Below are 20,793 nucleotides of genomic sequence, written 5' to 3' on the forward strand. Positions count from 1 at the left end.
GAACGAAGAATTGTTCTCAAATTTGTTATTTCTAACCAAATTTTATATGCGGAAACTTTGCGAATGTTGGAAAAGGCTTATGGTGATTCAGGTTTATCAAAAATACAAACCTAAAAGTGGTACAAATCTTTCGAAGATGGTAGAGAGTTCATTGAAGACATGCCTCGTTCTAGACGACCTTCGACCTCTTCAACTGAGGAAAATATTAAAAACAAAGAGTATATGGTGCTTGAAAATAGTCAGCAAGAGATCTCGCCATCTTTCGCAATTCCATTCGAATGATTTTGATGGATATTTAGGGTATGAAACCTTGCTCGATTCTTTCCGATAAAGCTGATTTTTTTTTTCAAAAATAGTACATTTGCTATCGAATTTAATGCCAAAACCCACACATCCACAAGAATTGGATCCGTGGAATTTTTTGATATTAAACTTGCTTGCCATTTGATAAACTAAATAAATAAAAAAATTGGCTTAAATGTACTAGTACTTTATGGGCGATAAACTAAATATTGGATAATAAATTTTTGCGTTTTATTTACAATTTTCATAGATTTTTTAAATGCTAAAAAAGTTGTTTAAACACCCTTTAAAAATACATGCGATATGTTAAGAACATAGTGATTTTTTACTAACAGAAATATCAGTAAATCGAATAATGGAAATTGCTAATATTATTTTTTTCCAAAGTAATTTTTTCTCAAAAACTATTTTAATCAGAATTAAATATTTTTTAATATAAGTATGTATGTATGTTAAAGATATATTTACAATAACCAGAAACCCTATTATTAAAGCTAACTCTTGGTACTTCTGAAAACTTAAATTAAATTTCGCATTCCAGTTTTTTCTCCGCTTGATTGAATGCTCTATCCAAGTTTCTGTTTCAAAGATTTTCGATGTTTTGAATAGGTATAAAATTTCCACCAGTGTTTTAATTTTATGCTGACATATCGTTGCCTACATTTTGGCGCAATAATCAAAAGCTGATGAAGCATACAAGAAATTTGGAATAATTCACTTAATTAAAAAGGTTATGGTGATATCTTAAACCAGAATATTGCGCATTATATAATATACATAAGTATGTATAATTGGATATATCCAGTTAAATGTCACAGTTTTTCCTAACGAAAAAGAATTCCATAGACAAGCTCAAGGCCCGGTAAATATAAACAAAAGTGAACTGAAATAATTAATTAAAAATTTTAAACGCCGACAGCAAATACTAATACATGCACAGCCACACATATGTATGAGCATATCACTTTCACCATATTCGCAGCACGAGCAAATAGTGGCACAGACAAGAAGGTGCAACGCACGCACGAGGCACTCAAAAATTTCTTGCAACGGTCTATAAACTTCAGACAAAATGAAGAGTAGCTATTATTTACTTACTACACAACGTAATAAAGTTTCGTTTTGGATACACACACACCCAAGGAAGGCGCATTTTATTTATGTATGCGTGCGCAAGTAAATAAATAAGTTTGCAGACATTTGCTGTCTATACATTTGAGTAGCGACATATATTTAATTTTATTGTTGCCGTTGTTGTTTTTGCTTACATTATTATATTCATAGGTGCAGGCTGTATCATCTGCCTGAAATTGTTTTATCAAGAAATATGCGAGGAATTTCGAAAGGTCACATGCACAAGCCTGACAATATGAAAACGAAAAGCAGAACTTTGACTGCCAATAACAGCAGCTACATTATAGGCACCTTTTGTTAAATTCACTTTTTTTGCTGTCTTTGCATAACTTCAAACGGCAATACGCCAGACGCCGCTTCAGTCGAGCCAGCTGGATGGTAACTCGGCGCTTGAGCGCCTGTGTCTGCATGTATGTGAGTATAAGTGTGTGTATTGAGCGTGCCACCTTGGTAATGTGCACAAACACATATACAAATGTACATTATATTCATATATGTATGTAAGTAATATAATCACACATACAGATTTATGAGAATAAGAGTGTGTGTTTGTCAGCTTGTGTGCCACTGTTAAAGTGTAAGTATATTTATTTATATTACAGCTGTCATTGTCAGAATTTATGGAAATTGCAAAAATATTTGCCAAACAATTTTCTACAAAATAAAAGCACATATTTCATTCCCAAAAACAATAACAACCAAATCATGCCAACAAGGTGTAAATAAATACAAATTGACTAAAGTCTGTATGCGAGTGTGTCTGTGGATGCATGCTGCACAAACTTTGGCTCACTGAATGTTGTTTACACACACACATACACACATACTGAGTGTGTGCTCATATATTTATAAGATATGCTTTCTAAGTAAATCTGCTGCTGAAATATTCATACAATCTGACTGTCTCAGCGTCGAGAAGTTTGCACCTGAATCCTCTCGATGAAAAGCGGTGGGATAAGCACAGAGGCCTTGGAAGGGGTTAACAACTTTTGCAGTGACAACTGTGTGAATATATACTATGTATGTATGCTCGTATAACACCATGAATTCGCTTATCTGAAAGTGTGCCGCAGCTGATGCCAGCCGGCGCTGTCACTATCGCTCGTGCGCATGTACTTATGTGTGCGTGTGCTGTCAGGCTGTGCGGGAGTTGACAGCAGTTGGTGGGGTAGTGATTTACCTGAGACCTATGCGAAATATCGAATTATGCGCTGATGCCACAGGCATACCTGGGCACACATACACATTTGATTTAGTTTATTTTCTTATTTGTTGTAAGCAAGAAATAACTTTTCAACTAAGAACTCCAATAAACAAATACTTTGAATTGAATTTCTGCCACTTTCGCCACAAAGAGACTTGTGCCAGTTATAAATCATTATTCGTTGATCTCTTGTTGATAAAGAAATTTTTAAAATAAGTCAAATATCGATGGAAGATACATACATAAGTATGTGAATTATTTTTGACAATTCTGATTAGAGAAAATATTTATTATAAAATTTACGATGTAACTGAAAGGATTTCAAATTTACGAAACGGCACCTTCAGGACTTAACAATCAGCCACCTAAGGCATTCAAACCAAAAAGCCAATGGGTGTTATATTTTATGAAAATCTTTTTCAAGTTGGAAAATATATTGGAAGCTTCAAAATACCTTTGGGCTATGACCAATAGCGACCACCACGATTACCATGGTCGCACCTTAAGCTTTTATTAACTATTGATGCTACTAAAATGTTAAAAATATTCCCTCAAGGCTCATAAGTTGATAATGATCTACTTTTGAGAAAACAACGATTTAATTCAAAAAGTTGTTCCTTTTTTACATAAATCAGAAGAGAAAATTTGGTCTTGAACTTAAGGTCCTTCCAGTCCATGGATCTTAAATTATTCTTATACATTTTTTTTAACATTTGGAGTTTTCTTCCTTTATATTAGTCAAAACTGGTGGCAACACGAGTGTGATCCACAAAATTTTGTGGAACGAAATATATCACAAACCTTTGATTTTAAGGATTTCACACTCCTTTAATTAAAAATTAATTTTATAATTTTTTCTGTGTATGTAGGGTATAGAGTTACCATAAAAAAAAATTTATTCTCACAATTTTTTAATAAATCCTTAAAAGAGCAAAGATCTTATTTATGTTAAAACTAAAAACTCTGAAGTTATATAAAAATTACATATATATTTCTTAATATGTGGCAACCATTCTGAAGATTTTTTCTTAGCAAATCTTGATTAAAAACAAAATTTTTATTTTCATTGAATAACAGAGTGATAAGATTAAAATATCAAATACCAAAAGCTTCCGACATATGTATATACATACATATGTATGTATATTTCTATGTAAAAATATTCCGAATGTATTTCTGGAGTGTTACCAGTGCTGCAAATATAGTCCCTTTCAAAGCGTATGATATGGTTTTCTTTTAGAGAAAAGGAAATCGTAAATTAGTTTCAAGCAAGAAGAAATTATTTAACGGTACAATTAAATATTCGAGCTTACTCATCCCCGGATCATACGACTACAACTAGGACAATACTCAGTAATGAATAGGAATTCATTGCCACAAACTTCACATTAAAGATATAAAGTAATAATAATTGATAAGCAAAGCAATGAACTCAATGTCAAATAAACATAATTTATTTTTGTTGTAACGTGTTGTTGTAATTTTTTTTGCGCAGAAGCCCGTTGAAGCAGTTGAATTGAAATGAATTGAATTGCATGACAGCTCAGCGATTTATTACAAATCGCCTGCCATAACTAACTGTCACGACTGTCAGTCTGCCTGCTGCCTCGTAAGCTATGACGTCTAACCGTCAGTGTTTGGCGGCGTGCGTACAGCTCAACTAACTGTCGACCTGTGCGTACACGCCGTGACAAAATAAATCCCACGGCGGCTGGGTTCTGCTGGCAGACTTACTCAATGCGCGTACAATATTTATAAATTACAAAAACAACAAAATGAGAAAAAGTCGAAAGGAAAAAACAAATCGTCGTAAAATCAAGCAAAAAAGCAGCAAACCGCCGTTACATGCGTATGCGTAAATGTGTGTGCGTGCGCCGCTCCTCTGGCTGACTGTGTCATTATGATTGATGATGATGCACACTTGGCTTTATTTCATGCGCAGCTCAACCATAGATCCCGACCAGCCATCAACGACATCATCATCGTCATCGCACACTCATCAGCGGCGGCGGCAACGCACACATGCGCACCCATACAAGCACAGCTACATGTGTATGGCACACTACATGAGTACGTACGACAACAACAAGAAGCGCCACAGCACAACAGTTGCGATGGAGAGATGATGAACTGTGCTGTTTGCGCACAGCTTTGATGTGTCAAAAGCTTCACCCACAACAACAACTACGTCAGCGGCAGGAGACAGCAACAGCTGCGATGTTGCATCTACAGTGGCGGCTATATACAGCTGCTGCCACAGTACACTGTGGTTAATGTTGCTGACATGTTTTTGTTATTGTTGCTGTTGTTGCGTTTTGTCATCTATTTTATTACATTTTTTGTTGGGTTTTGTTTTGACTGCTGACAGTAACTGTTGGCGAAATCCGTCCGCCTGACAACATTCCAGGCAATCGCATACATTTAGTACACATGCACATGCGCACACACACATGCAGATAGAGTGTTTGGCAAATCGGTTTGTGTGCGTATGGTACCCGTTCATCTGCCGGTTATGTCTATCCCTTCATCTATTTCGTTTCACTGTCTACTCTCTGCTAGTAGACCGTTAGTCAGGCAGTCAGTCAGCAAGTCTGTCCGTCCGTCGGGCTGTCTCTGTTCGCACTTTAAGGTTTGCCACAGCGGAAGTGTCACCATTTGTCAAATGGCAAAAATTGAAAACAATTTCCATGCAGATTACTCATACGCCACAGTGTGCCAAACTCAAGCAGAAGCCAACACGCACACATACACACATGCGTCTCACACATATGTACACACTAAATATTTATGGACAAACAGGATATGCGTGCCTGTCAGCAAAATGTTTCGATATGCTTGCATATGTTTCGGGTGCTCCGGGTTACGCACACACACTCACACACACGCTAACAGACGCTTACACTAATCTATACAATTTTGGGTGTGCGTATGTGTTTACAAAGGTTTTGCTCATGTGCTTAGGCAATTTGTAATGCTGGTTTTGCTCTTTAGAAGATTTTCGTTGTATTTCTATGGTATTAGGCCTTCATATCGGAAGTCGCTTTTATAAATAAAGCAATTTCCCTTGAAGTTTCAATAAATGAAATCAAAGCCATCAACAATTTTGCGTTTATCCTTGGTAAAGACCATGATTGAATGTTAAACGTTTCAAGCTCAAGCGCAAATATGTTTGCTGTTTGCTTTTGGGCGCATGAAGCTGTTTTCTCGCCTGTGTATGTGGAAGTGCACGTCTGTGTGATGTATATTAAGATATTCGATCTTAAAGCTTAAGGCAAAAGAAAAATGTAGAAGGAAGAGCATCACTTTTAATGGAAGGCATACACGCATCAATTATTGTACCAATTTCATCGAATTGTACACCTGATTGTTACGTATATGGGGCAGTTGTATGAGTTGTACCAACTGATTGGATGAAAATCAAAATTTTTTGATATTTTGTCAAGTTGGTTGTGTTAGTTGGATCTTGTTTGGGTTGGTCGTGCGATTTCAAACGATTTCGCCATTTTATTTCGGCTGTCGAAGAGAGCGCGTCATATATAATAAGTAAAGCAACAACTTCCGAAGTCATGTTTAAGCAACGAAGTGAATATTCAAAATGAAGTTGGCCTCAAAATTGTATTAAAAGTTGTGTCGTATGTAGCGACAAGGGCAATTTCTAGCCCAACTCAATCAACCAACTAATTGTTGTGTGTATGCCTTCCATAATGCTTTATGAGTATTTTAAAGAAATATACTACAGCGGGAAGGTTGAGAAGGTACGGTAAAATTTTTAAGAGCGAGTGTCCCAAAAGCAGTTGTCACTATGTTTGACCGTAAATCTAAGATTTTTACTTAAAATTATTAAAAGAAGTGTAAGTAAAACTGCTAAAGTTAACCATGACCACAGGCAATTGGTAATTTTTGAGTTTCAGCAATAGTGTTTGGATATAGGTAGCTCACTGAAGGCACCGAATCGAGCCACAAGGGGGTTACTTTACTTTAAATTGAAGTGGTCAAAAAGAAATAATGAAAGCAAAAGTGATTATAATGTGCTAAGAGAAGAATGTTCAGAATTTCCGGAAAAGAAATTTTGTTATTTATTTCGTAAAATCGATGCTCACTCACTCATGATCAATAATTTCAACTTTTTCTACGCTAGGGATATAAATTGTATTTAATAAAAATATATTTCATTCCGAGTCAATGCTCGAATTTCGAATATAAGGGATTATACAATACATTATTTTGAAGACACACTTAAGAGCTTATATTCACTTGCAAATCATAAAGTTATCTCGAATTCTCATCTCAAATGTATTGAGGCTGTTCTTCCACTATCGTCTATCTTCGTTTAAATTAAACAAAACTTCATTTTCATCTATAAACAAAGATCCTAAAATATTTTATTTTGGAGTAATTTTCGCCATCTTATATTTGTTCATAGTTATACATACATATATTCATAATAAGCCTCTTTCAATAAAATATAACATGTCTACTTCGAACTCAATAGCATATTGTTTCTAGGTGACTGAATACAAAAACAATACTATTTGAGAGCAACAAACGCTCTCAAGAAGCAAAGAATATATTGGACTTCATTAAAATCGCTAAAATCAATTTAAGAAGCTGCAACCCACTCTTCGACAACACACGCGCTGTGGCAAGCACACATTACTTGCAGTGAATCTGTATATACATACATATTTGTCATATATATGCATACCATGAGGACAAGAAAGTAAACTCCCGTCAATTACTCATCTCTCCATATGTATTGTGTTAGACTTTTGACTTCGCTACCATGAACGAAAGTATGTTACTCTTTCAGCACTTTTCAATGTTTATGAGCATAGTTCGTAAGTATTGCCAGTGTGTAGCATAAAACGTCGGCACACATACATACATCGATTTGCAAAATTTTATGACGACAGTATAGTGTGACACTCGTGTGTGATTGCATCCCATTCTAGCAGCATTTGTGTACTAAGCAATGTGGCTGCATATTTACTTTGTATTGTGTGGCATTATGTTGTGCAAAAGTTTAATCGAAATTATTGAAGAAAGACAAATTGCTTTTCGCTGCAGTTTCATAAGTCATGCTGAGCACAACAAACTCACCAACAAATCGTACACAAGCCCGCACATACATTCACATGCAAAGGTATGTGTAAGACAATGCAAAATACTGCTGAAACTTGCCACACAGACATGTGTAAGTATATACAATATTTGTACATATAGTATATACATATATGCTATATATATAATTGAATAGTAGTGCACTCATAGGAAGCAGCAACCAAATATGTATATTGACAGTCTGGAGCTCTGCTCTGTTTGGGTCATAAAGCTACAATGCCTTTTTGTTGAAGCTTTTGTCTCTTGGTGTCAAAGGTAGAATAATTTTCTGCATGCATACCAACATATGCAAAATCTTGAATGCTTCAATACCATGTATACTCTTATAATCAAAAGACCTCTATAATAAATATTTTTTTCGCTCCAAGTGTGGAAAGATACGTCCATTCAATAGTAACTTTTGGACTAGTTTCTGTTCGAAAGGAAGTACTTTTGCAATCAGTTTTAAAATGCGAATTCATATACATATATGATTTATATACCCCGTATGATTGTGAAAGCAAAAATATAAGATCAAATATCTTATAAGCACATGCAATCTGTCAGTTTGCTTGCTCACCTATACGCAGTTGTATATAGTATATAACAGTAAACTCATATGCTCCCACATGCATGCAAATAATCTGCTTCATTTCAATATCTTTTTGTCGTTTTGCTGTCTGTCTTTAATATTTTATTTATGTGCTCTTCTCGCATACAAACAGATGTGCAGGCATAACAGATTATTGTGGGATTTCGTTGTCATATTTGCATTGTGTATCTCTGGGCTTCAATAAAGCTTTTGTTTTTCGAGCTTTTCTTGAATTCTTTTGAAGTACAAAGAATTGAAAATATTTCTTGGTGTGCTGTGATCCTTTTAATATCGCATATGTATGTATGTTAAAATGCATATACTGAAGGCAAAAAATAGTAAGAAGACTTTGATATTATTAAAGTTAAATAAACAACTAAAACTAAATTAAAATAATGTATCTGGAAACTAAGAATTTTCTTATAAATATATTTTTTTTATAAAACCTCCTTCAGTTCTAAGAGAATAGATTCCTTAAGAAGATGCAGAAGAGGTGCATTTCAGTTTGTCTTTAACAATACATATACATATGTACCTATTCTATAAGTCCTTAATCCTAATCTTGTCATACGTGGGGCATAATTACTTCGTTATCACGTAGCTGGTTGTTCTAGACTATTTGTTAAAAAGCGTATAAAGCTCTCTTTTGAACATTTGTAGCGAATGGTATTAACTCAGCCTCGCATTTTTCTAGAGAGGCTCCTAGTGCGACCAACTCGAAAATGTTCCAGCGATCGAGAACCCAAATTATGGATAAGTGGAGTTGACCTGCCAGTGATCTTAAGGCCTTCCTGCCATTTTTGACTATGCTGGCATTTATATTTGGCGTCGACAAAGCCAATGTCGCCAGGATATTGAATATAACTATAAATCCCGTCACTAGTTACTCCGCTTAGAAGATGCTAACTGAATTTGGTAGGCGAATAGAGAGTCAGGTGTCAAGATCATTGAGGTATACACCCGGCCCTTCTCCACAGTCTATTACGGGCCCGTTGTTAACTCTATTCTCCTCCCTTACCAATGTCTTATTTCGATAAAAATCTTTAGGAGGTGATCAGAATTATATTCAGTATGTTTTTAGAACCTGAATAGAAATAAACATTGATAAATCAGTTAAAATAAAAATAGATTAGAATTAATTTCTACGACCATATTTTTATTAAAAAAATATATTTCAATTAAAAATCAACAAAATATATTTCCACAAGATCTCATTTTTTAAACTCAATATTTTTCGCATTTTAAAATACTCGATGCTGTGTAAAATAATTTTTTTCTGTCCACGCGTTTTGCCTTTTTCTCTAATTCTACTTTTTTCCTTTCTCATAATGGCATTATTGTTGCACTGTTACTCGTGCTGTTGTTATAATTTATGAGTGTCATAAATCTATGAAAAAGGAAACAATTTTAAGTAATTTAAAAAAGAACACAAATGCCGAGCACAAAGCAGACAAAGTTAAGTGCAAAGGGTCACGGAGTGGGCGAAGGGCAGGAGGAAGCCAAATGAACGTCACGGCGGCACAATGCCACTGTAGTTAGGGCAGCAAAGCGAAATCAGCGATTGTGTTGTTGTATTCTTGCCGCTGCTCGGCGGCTACAGCACTACATTGCATTGCGAGCAGGCGACATAAAATAAATAAAAGTTATGTTGCAAATAAATACAATTGCAAGCATTTTAAATAAAATTGCAAGGTTTATTGGCTACTGAGGGTGTTGAAAAGCAGTCAGTTGATAGTGTGATGTTCCCACTTCATGTTGGAGAGGGTGGAGGACAGGGTAGCGCGACTGGTTGTTACTGTCTGTGTTGTAAGTCAAGTGTTATGCGCTGAACGTTATGGTTGATTTTGTGAGATATGCAAAGATACTTACATATTTATATGTAATAGTTTTAGCGGTAATAGAGTGTAATGCAAACAATCAGTGGTTGCCACTGCGTGAAATTTTATATATTTTGTGCAATTATTGCTATTTATTTTGCTTAAATAAAACGGTTTACTGGGCAACCAAAAAAATTTAGCCAAAATAATAATAATTGGTCAGGCAGACATGTATATACTGCTTTTTCAAATATTAATAAATAATAACTCAATAATTTTTTTTTCCTTTGTTCTAATTGCAGATTAACATTAGGAGCTGAAACGATTTTTCGTATTTGTCGAACGCATTTTAAAAAGAAGAGCCGATCAATAAATTGAACAACCAACCCACCTAAAATCCCACAAAAGCGTAACTTAAGCTGAAACTTATACCCAACAAACAATCTCCACTCATTCGACGAAAAATTTACACATTCTTACCACAAACACCAACCAACAAACTCCCAAAAAACCAGCAAAATGTGGCCGTCTAACTGTCAGCGGCGCACACTGCTCGCCATCGTGCTCGTCTGCTTTGCCTGCCTCATTGCGCCCGCAGCGTCCCGCTCGCGTGACAAAGAAGGGCGTCGTCGCAGCGATCGCCTCTCAGCCGCCTCTTCCACCTCCGCCTCGTCCACGTACTACGCCAGCAGCGGCAGTGTGAACAGCAACTATGCGAGCATACCTTCCTCGGCCACCAGTTCGTATACGGGTCCCATGGACACGACCGGCTTTTGTGTGCGCCGTCGCGATATGAAGCTCATGTGCTACTGCACACCGGACGAGAATCACGTGCCCGTGCTAAAGGCGGAGTGTTGGGTATTCTCAGATATCTTGCCACAGAACGATACAACCTGGACGCGTTTCTTTCAGCAGAAGCGCTTGCGTGAATTGAAATTTGTCATACAAAATCATGGTCGCCTGGACTATATACCAACGCTAGTGTTTGAATCGTTAAAGAATTTGACCACCATTATTATTGAGTACTCGCAGGTGGATGTGGTGAAGAGCAATGCTTTTGCCAATCTACCATATTTGGAGCGTATCATCTTGACCAATAATCATGTAGCGGCTTTGGCTCAGGACGCATTCGCTAATCACATACGCTTGCGTGAGTTGAATTTGGAGCACAATCAGATATTTGAGATCGATCGCCACGCTTTTCATAACCTACCACAATGCGAGAAGCTTTTCTTAAACAACAACAATATCTCTAACTTGCATGACAGCCTTTTTGTGGAGATGCCACACTTGGTGTATTTGAATTTGGCACATAATCAGATATCAGTGCTGACCAGCGACATCTTCAAAGGTCTGGGTAATTTGAACGTGCTGAAGCTGTCGAATAATAACATCAATTTTATCGGTGATACTGTGTTTGCTGAGTTGTGGATCTTGTCGGAATTGGAGTTGGATGACAACAAGATTGAGGTTAGTTGCACTAATATGCGATATAAATAATTTGAAAGGATGTAGGCATAAATGTAATAGTTAAGGTTCTATTTATTCAATAATTGAACTAAAATCGGATTTTGACCTCAAAATATGCTATCTCGCTTTTATAATATATTTCAGAGTCATAACAGAAAATCTAATTTTACCATTTGTCAAAGGAACTAATATTTGAAATTCTTTGTCCAACACGATTGAATTAGCTAAATATTTAAAGCATCACTTCTGCTAACACCAGAAATAGTTATCCTCTCCTAAGGTCTTAAATTAAAGAACAATTGTCACCTTCTGCTGTAGATTTATTAATTTATTTAAGAACTCAAGATTTAAAAAATTTTAAAAAGCTTTGAAAGCTCTTAAGAAGTTTTAAAATCTCTTTAAAAATGTAGAAGCTCTTAAAAAGCATTGAAAGCTTCTAAAAATCTTTGGAAAATAAATAATTAATCAAGAGATTTTATAGTTCTTTGTTTATAGTATATACTCATTATATATTACTTTTGAGAGTGATTTCAACATTTGTAAACTAGAGGAAATAATATTCTGACTTCATCAGCATTGAAATTTATGATGTTTCTGCGAGTTTTGGTGTTTGAAAACTTCAGTGATCATCACTGAGTGTTCTGGAATCCAAATTTATGAAGTGAGCATTGGTCAAAATATATCGTATAATATATGTATACTTGATTAGAAAATACAATAAGAACAAGGTGCTGCTCTTTCTTTAGCATAACAATTTTCCACTTGAATATATAAAACTTGCACTTCTCTATAGTCACTCAAATTTACATCCATATATCCATCATAAATAAGAATATTCTTGCATACGGTCATATGTACCCTCGCAAGTGAATACGAATTTCGAACTCAACCACGACTGAAAGCGTCGCACATAAATATGTGTCAGTAGCTTTCTAACACTTCACAGCAGAGTAGTGGATCAAGCACGTCAAGTGGCAGCATAAGTGCGCACACACACTTGCACACAAGCGTAAAACGTTTGTCAAGTACAAATTCTTGTTACTTATACGCACTGTTGCACCCAGACTTTGCAAGAGTGTCTGTCTGGCGAGTTTTGTTTCAACTAAATTGCACTGCTGCTTAATGCTCCTATAGCATTGTGGTTAAATAATATTTTATAAATATAATATTTATTTTTAGTTTCCCTTTAATAAAGTCAAACTTGTATATTAAATATTTATTTGAAGACAATCGAATTATGGGATTATAAGTGTACTTAAAAGCTTAATTTCAAAATTGTTGACAACTTATGCAAGAAGTAAAACTATTAGAGTATTATTCGTTCGCTTTCTGATCATTCCGAAGATAGATCGAAAGTAATTATCCTACTAAGCTAAGGTGGCCCCTTCAGGCCAGCAGCAACAAGCCTCTAAAAAAGGACTCCCCTAAAATACATATAAAAAAAGGTATACATATATAACGAGTATTCGGTGCAGAAATGTGCCGGCTAATGTGGGTTAGACATGCCACCTGACAGTTAATAAAGACCGGCGAACATCACTTTCGGCGCAAACATTCCGCTACTTGCACACTTTAACGGCTATGTCCGGTAAGAATAAATGAGTCAGTTCATGTCCAGAGCTAATCAGGAAATAATTAGTTCACATTAAAAATGCCTTAACGGCTGAAAGAGACTTGAATAGAATGCTAAAATGGCCGTAATGGGTATACTCAGTAGCTGAGTAGCTGAGTGAGCGCGAGCGAGTGAGTGATTAAGTTACTTAATAGCTTTGTTTGGCTGGAATTAAAGCAGAAATAAAAGGCGAAAATTTACACTTTTGGCCAGCAATTAAATAATTTAATGACTCGCAGACGTGCTCTTTGTGTGCGCCAAAGATCGTAAATGGCGCTGAAGTGAGTAGTAATTTCATGCCAACCTAACCGTTTAGGAAGCCACATGGACTCAAGGGCAGCAATATTCTCACACATATAAGCATTAAGCCACTAATATACACATTTATGCTGGTGTACGTAGGCAATAAGAGGAGTGGCTGTAACTTTTTATTGCCGAAAAATATTAGTTTTTATGCTTTATTAATTAAGTATCATAAACGTAAAGCTGTGATTTTAATTCCTCTCGAAAATTATTTTATGAAAGCTCAGTCCTTTTTGAGTGCTTATTAAATTTAATTGCAACTATATGAAATATAACTGTTGAAGAAGCACAAAAATTAAAAAAAAAAATCTTTTTAAAGGAAAGCTTTCAACTTAAAATATTATGAATTGACGAAAAATAGCTTTTGCAGGAGAAAAAAACCATAAAAAACGTTAACTTTGGTTGCCCCGAAGCTATAATACTCTTAACAAATAGCAGCTCATGCCTTAGTGACTGTAGTGACTTTTTTCTTAGCAATAACCCATACCAAATTTAATGAGTATACCTGGTCAAATGAAAGAGCTTACCATACAAGCATTTTATTCCGCTGTTTTAGTTTGTATGATAGCTATATGCCATATAGATCTGATATCGGCAATTCCGACAAATAAGCAGTTTCTTGGAAAGCATGAAACTGAAGGAATGGTTTGCAGTTAGCTAAATTTACACTGCTCCTCACGTTAATCATTTAGTTATATATATACATTATAGGGTTTCTAACGTTTCCGTTTGGGAATTACAAATTTCGGAGCAAACTTGTTTTTTTAATATATTATCTTTCAGAAGTCATTTTGTGTATCATAAATACCAAATGGGTTTGGAAATCGTACTGAAGGTTTGCGTCTTAACTAAAAAAAAGTGCAAAAAGTGTGCGCCTAACAATGTTTGAAGGTCTGAAGAAAAACAAAAAATATTCGCTGTATACAACAACGAAAGAGCTAGTTTCGGACCAAACAGAGCAATGAGTAGGAGTGAAGAATGTAATACCTTGTTCAAGCGAATAATATGGTAGAGGACAGTAATAGTATCGCCATGAAAATTAACTAAATTTACATTTATTACATTATATATGTATATTTTGCTGATATTCATCCATCATGAAAATATTTTTTAAATTTCATAATATATTAGTACAAATCTTGAAATCTAGCACAAACATGACATACTATTTTATACTACTTTCTACCTGTCATTCATAAAATTCGGCTATGATAATATTAGCCCATTTTAGTCTAGTAAGTTAGTTTGCGCAGATGATAACTTGTGTGTAAAGAAACGTCTATTTAATCCCTTTAATTGGCTTAATTACAGCGCATTTCGGAACGTGCTCTCGATGGCTTGAATACGCTAAAAACGCTGAATCTTCGCAATAACAAGCTGAAGAAACTCGACAACGGACTACTACGTGGCACACCCGCACTTCTCAATATCAATGTGCAGAGCAACGAGTTGGAGACTTTGACATTTTATACATTCCAGCCAATTATGGATAATTTGGTCAACAGCACAAGTGAACTGCTGCTGTCAGGTGAGTTTAGCGCTACGAAAGTTACGTGAATGTTTAATATTTGACGTGGAAATACTGATATACTTTCATATATTTTATATGCCTTCAGTCAACTAGCAGACAGTCCGCATTGCTTCTTGGTCAAACAATCCGCAAGTTCTGCCATTAAATTATCGCACAGTCAGTTACTAAAGCCGACGTTCGCAAATATTTGCATTATAATAAGCGTATGTGTGTATGTGTGGGCATACTATATGTATGTTCCTATGGCGAACTGCTGACGTGTCATTTGTAAAAATGTCGATATGGCTGCGTCATGTAGATATGTATGTGTGTGTGTTATATTCGCTGTTCTTTGCTAATTACACTCACTTGTCGTCGGCCAGGCTCTCCCTCCACGCGACTGTAGTACGTGTCCGTGATGACCGACGCTTGAATGTCGGCTATTTGCAAATTTCTTTTCAGCCAACTGTCCTACGTGTTTTGCATGCGAAAGCGACGGTAATGTTTCTGCAGTTACTGAAAGAATAGCTGAGTAAGCTAGATTGCGGGTGTGTGTGTGGGTGTGATGTATGTATATTTACTATTTTAAAATTAAAACCAACAAATCAAGCGCTTTTTTATAGAAATCAGTCGGCTGAAAAAGTATATGTAAGTCTATGAACTTGTTAAGGTCACTAGGAATTAAATACTTCATGGTTAAAAGATTAGACTTTAGGCTTAGACTAGAACATTATTAATATCAATTTTCAAAGATATTTCTAACTTTAATATTTTTTAAATATTTCTGGCATCTTAATTAGACTTTTAAGATTTAATCCCTATTATCAAAATGGCACATCAAGTGCTAATTGAGCCCGATAAGGCTGCACTCCTACCTACCTAATCCCTATTAAAAGAGTTTTGGACGCTCTTAAAAAGCTTTGGAAAATATATTTTTTTGATTATTTTTCGATTTCTAAATAGATTTTCAATTAATGGATGTTGTAAAGCTTTCAAAAGCTTTGAACTGAGTTTAATTAGTATTAAAAGAGTTTTGAAAGATTATAAAAAAAATACTTCGAAAAATTTATTTGCTGAACACTTTTGGCTTCTTCAATAAATTATTAAGATTTGGTCTCTACTGAAAGTGTTCTCAACGCTTTTGAAAGCTATGAAAATATTTAAGACTTAACTTATTATTGTAAGGGTTTTGAGATCTTTTAAAAAGCTAGTGTTTTATAGGTTTGAAAGCTTTTAAATAGCTTTGAAAAAATATATTCGTTACAGACCCTTCCCTTCTTAAATAATTTTTTTAGGCTTAGCGCTATCAAAAGTAGTGCGAAAGCTTTGAGAAAGCTTTGAAAAATTACTAATGGAAGAGTTCTGAAAGCTTTAAAAAAGCTCTTCTAAAGTGCACTAGAATATGATTATAGACTGAAAGCGATCGAAATTAAGTGCTTTTATAATAAAGCTATAAAATGCGGACATATTGCTCAGATTGGATCATACATGCTATAGATGCTTTACAAAGTGATCGATCAAAATGAAGCTTATGAGCTTTTTATACCCTTTCGTGCATAAGAAATGCATCTTTGAAGGGTATTATAGTTCGGTATTTCCGAAGTTAATATATTTTTTTGTTTTTATTAAAATTACAATAAATATTATTAGTAACGCTCGCATTTTCCTGCACTGCACCCTGAAAAGCATCTGCCAAACAATATATTAAACAAGAACATGTCTATGTATGTGTGTATCTATAATATATGCTATATGTGACTATGAGGTCATAAAAAATTTTCTCACATAGCTACACATATCTCAACACTTCGTTGCTCGGCGTTTATGTGAACTAGTTCGACGTGACGGCGAGAATTGCACTCATTAAGGAAATGTTAAATCGTCACTGCTAGAATGAGCATTTCCGTTGACATTTGCTGCCTGCCGCCTGCCGCTTGCCACATTCCACTTACGGCAGTTTCATGTGGCACGGTGCAGTGACCAGTGCTGAACTCCGCCAGTGCCAATGTGAGTGGGAAAAGACTAGAAACCAACAAAAACAAAAAAAAAAAAAAAAAAAAAAAAAATGTGGCAGTAAACCACATGCAACCATGCATACAAACAAACATATCGTTACATCTAACTCGTTAATGTCCTTTGCTGCCACTATAATTTGCCACAGTTGAAGGTGTCGAAGGTGATAAATGGCAAATATTATAACAGTGACTTTTATTTGACTATGATTGCATATGCAGCTGATTGACTGTTTGGAATATTAATAGAGAATTTGAAGGGAATTAATAATAATCACCTAAAATTTTATTTTATTTACACACACAAAGAGTAGCAACAAATTACTGGCAGTGGCAGGCACCCGGTGCTTGCAGCTGCCACTTTTCACACAAAATTTCCAATCAACTGAAATTGTCAGAGTAGGCCAACATACGCGTGCACACACACACACACACATGCATACGAATAGAAATAATTTTGCTAAACGTTTTGTAATTTTCCAAATTCATGTCTGGCGCCTACACATGGGCCCCAAGCAATTTTCATAAAATTAAATGTGAATTCATACGAACCTGCGCACACACGGCTCACCAGCTTGCATGCTAGCACATCTATATCTGTGTGTGCGTATGGCACTTGGGTGTGTTTGTAGTAGCTAAATTGTCTGCCTAATTGTCGAAGTATTTCAATTTTTCATCCGTGCGGCGCGCACCCGCCCTTAGCCTTCAAGCGAAAAGTGTCCTAAAACTACTTGTATGTGTGTGTGTGTTTAGTGGCGCTTCCACCTCGCCTCCCTTTAACCTTTAACACTCTGCTTAATTAGCACCTTAGTGTTGAAAAATAGTTCAATGGTTTTTGCTTTGTTTCGGCACTTCGGTTTTGTCAATGCCGGCCGACCGTTCGACCAGCCGCAACGTGGACCCGTTTCGCCTTGTCGAGAATGAGGTCTACCACGATACCGGCGACGCTGTGAAAGCTTTACAAAACTGAATTGAAGCTAATGGCAGCCATTTAGTAACTTATTTACACATGCAAAAAGCCCGACAGAGGCACCAACACACATACAAAAATATATATGAATATGTGTGTGTGTGCTTGCACACTGATAAATCGCTGGTACTCATACACATATGCATACGTGTATAACGGTATACATATTCATTTGCATTTTATAACAGCGCACAGTTGCCAGTTAATTGGGTCTTTGTGTGTGTGTGTTTGAAGGCTGTGCTGATTGAGTATGTGTTGGTAGTGTATGAAATTAGCGTATTGCATGAAACTCACACACAAGCACTCTTATGCATATTTAAATATATTTGCTGTTGGGTGCTGTAATTGCATTTGCTAATGGGTAAGCGGCGGCAAATTGCCTCCAAATGACTGAAAATTACTTGAAAACATTCGTTTAACTTTATTTTTATGGCTCGTGGTGCTGGTGTGCGTTGCCAGATGCTTGCGCATAAGTTTTTAATTCACTTACACACATTGATTATGCCTATTCATACTTCATGCACGCATAAGTGTGCATGTATGTAGGCACACACCAGCGCATAACCACGCCGAAAACAGTTAGAAATCAAAATACATTTGTTTTTGTAGCGATTTATCATTATACGAAGTGCTTTTCGCCATAAGTGAATGATGCCACAATTTAGAAATATTATATACGCTATAATTTCGGTAATGACGGAGACAAGCGCATTCGCTCTGCAGTTTTATTCGCCTTCATAAGGAATGGTTTGATTATATGATTTAGTTCGGCAAATGCATTGCAAATACATTAACAGTGTTACTTTTCTTAAAACTTTTGTATATACATAGACATTAGATTGTCCGTCGGTATTAAAGTTAAATTATTTTTGCTGGCGTCCTTGAAGTTTTACTTGCTCCGCACACAAAGTGATCCTACCTAAACAAGCAATTTTTATTTTCAGTTTAAGCCACGACTAAAACATTTTAATTTTCAAAAATATTTAATATGAGGTACTTTTTACCTTAAAGAGTTCCTCAAAAGGCATCTGCTTAGCTTTCAGCATAAAAACATTCTTCTAAAAAATTATATGAACACGGAATTTAAAAGGCAAGTTCAGCCTATAAGTAACATAAGAGGACCTTGTCGTTTTCAAATTTTGTTGTTCCAATGCAAAAATTGTAGTATTCACTTCCTATTATTTGCTGGAATACTTTCTGGTAACAGTATACCTTAAAAATTATCGTATTTTCTTTATTCAGAGATATGGAGATAATAATAATCTTTTTGTTAGATGAATTAGTTCTTAATGCCAATCTCCCTTGCCCCCGCTCTTGATGATTAAGTTTATTTTACTTTTTTCAAACTCGTTACTATAGAGCATTACATCGTCCTAGAACAACGGTAAAATTTCAGTTATACAAATGTAGAGAATTTGGATCAAAAAGAGGAAATCGATTGTAGTCCGTACGTCGTTTGATGAATGTAAGCTAGCTTTATGTAATCTAATCCTTAGCCACAAGAGACATAAAACTCGAACAGCAAAATCCGATTTTTTAAACTAATTATTCTTATTGGACCTTAAAGCAACTTGTTTTCAACTTAAAGCTAAACACTCCTGAATGCCAGCTAAGTCCATTCGAGTCTCGAAAATTCGTCACTTAGTTTGAAATCAGTGAGCATTTCTGAACTTTTTACGCCGCATTTGCACATTTCTCTCTGTTTTGCTTCAGAATCCCTGAAAATATTTACGAGGAGAGCTATGAAGGCGCTTATATTTGTCATACTAACTAATTGAGCAATTGAGTGGCTGACTGCCTGCATGACTCTGGTGGCGAAAGTCACGAAAAAAAAAAAAATCGGAAAGATAAAAAAAATGCGGTGAGTTCAAGTAACGCTTGGCTGGCAGCAGAAGTAAGGCAAAAACAGGCTGAAGTAACTGATGGAAGTGAACAGACATTGGCAAAACCGAGAAGCAATCGAAAGCAAGATGTCAAACTGTAGCGAAAGTTCAATTCAAAGAAATGTTTCGAAAAAAGGGCAATCAGGCATGCACACGGTCACACAAATATAAACCTACACTATGTGTTCATGTATGTATATCTATCTATCTATCAATGTGTATGTGTGTAATAACCACTTTCAAGTGATGGATTCCATTAGTGCATAAAAGACATTTCGTTATTGCCATCTGCGTCTCCACGCTCCTCAGCAGCGCCAGTGGTAGCCAAGAACAAATATACCCGTCTCCATTTTGCTTTGCGCTGCGCTTTTACTGTTTGTCCAACTAAAAGTGTGACTGGCTGATAAACGGAAAGTGCTGCTACATCTAGATGTTGTTGTTGTGTTCGGTGTGCTTATGCCAAGGTATGCGCAATATTTGCCTGTTGCACGCTCGATTGCCACGAATTTCGATATTTGAACATCAAAGGAAAATCGTTTGTCGCATGCGACTGCCGCCACTTATTCCATGTAAAATGCTCACGATTTTACTTCTAAGTGTTGTTTGCTCAATTTTTATTGCTGCGGCGGTTGGTCGATGCACTTTGCGCCGCACTATTTCACAGTGCACAACAGCTGTGCGTGGCAGCGCGTCGGCGCTTACTTTGTGCCATAAGTCAGTAGTTAAACAAGCGGTTGGTGTGGCGTTAAAAGCGACATACAAACAACACCACCAACGACATGATAACAGCATCCATTTACATCAGCTGTTAGCAGCAATGTGGCTTGTTGTTCTTATTGTTGCTATAAGCATATGCAACATATGCAACACCAGCGGCATCTTT

The 20,793-nt window shown here is 35.9% G+C and overlaps 1 protein-coding gene across 6 annotated transcripts in view; it reads left to right on the forward strand.

The window, feature by feature from the left end:
* Positions 1-20,793, forward strand: part of LOC126763353 (connectin) — a 397,643-nt gene that overhangs the window by 340,070 nt on the left and 36,780 nt on the right. For 5 of the 6 annotated variants that reach the window (XM_050480755.1, XM_050480758.1, XM_050480759.1 and 2 more), the window contains 2 exons: positions 10,453-11,620; positions 14,847-15,063. In XM_050480755.1, the coding sequence (XP_050336712.1) occupies positions 10,670-11,620; positions 14,847-15,063 (1,168 nt within the window). In that variant the 5' untranslated portion in view covers positions 10,453-10,669. Of the gene's footprint in view, positions 1-10,069; positions 10,140-10,452; positions 11,621-14,846; positions 15,064-20,793 lie in introns of those variants that run through there. The other variant, XM_050480761.1, reaches the window with a different exon arrangement.

Source organism: Bactrocera neohumeralis, chromosome 6 (assembly GCF_024586455.1).
Source record: "Bactrocera neohumeralis isolate Rockhampton chromosome 6, APGP_CSIRO_Bneo_wtdbg2-racon-allhic-juicebox.fasta_v2, whole genome shotgun sequence".
NCBI classification, from domain to species: domain Eukaryota; kingdom Metazoa; phylum Arthropoda; class Insecta; order Diptera; family Tephritidae; genus Bactrocera; species Bactrocera neohumeralis.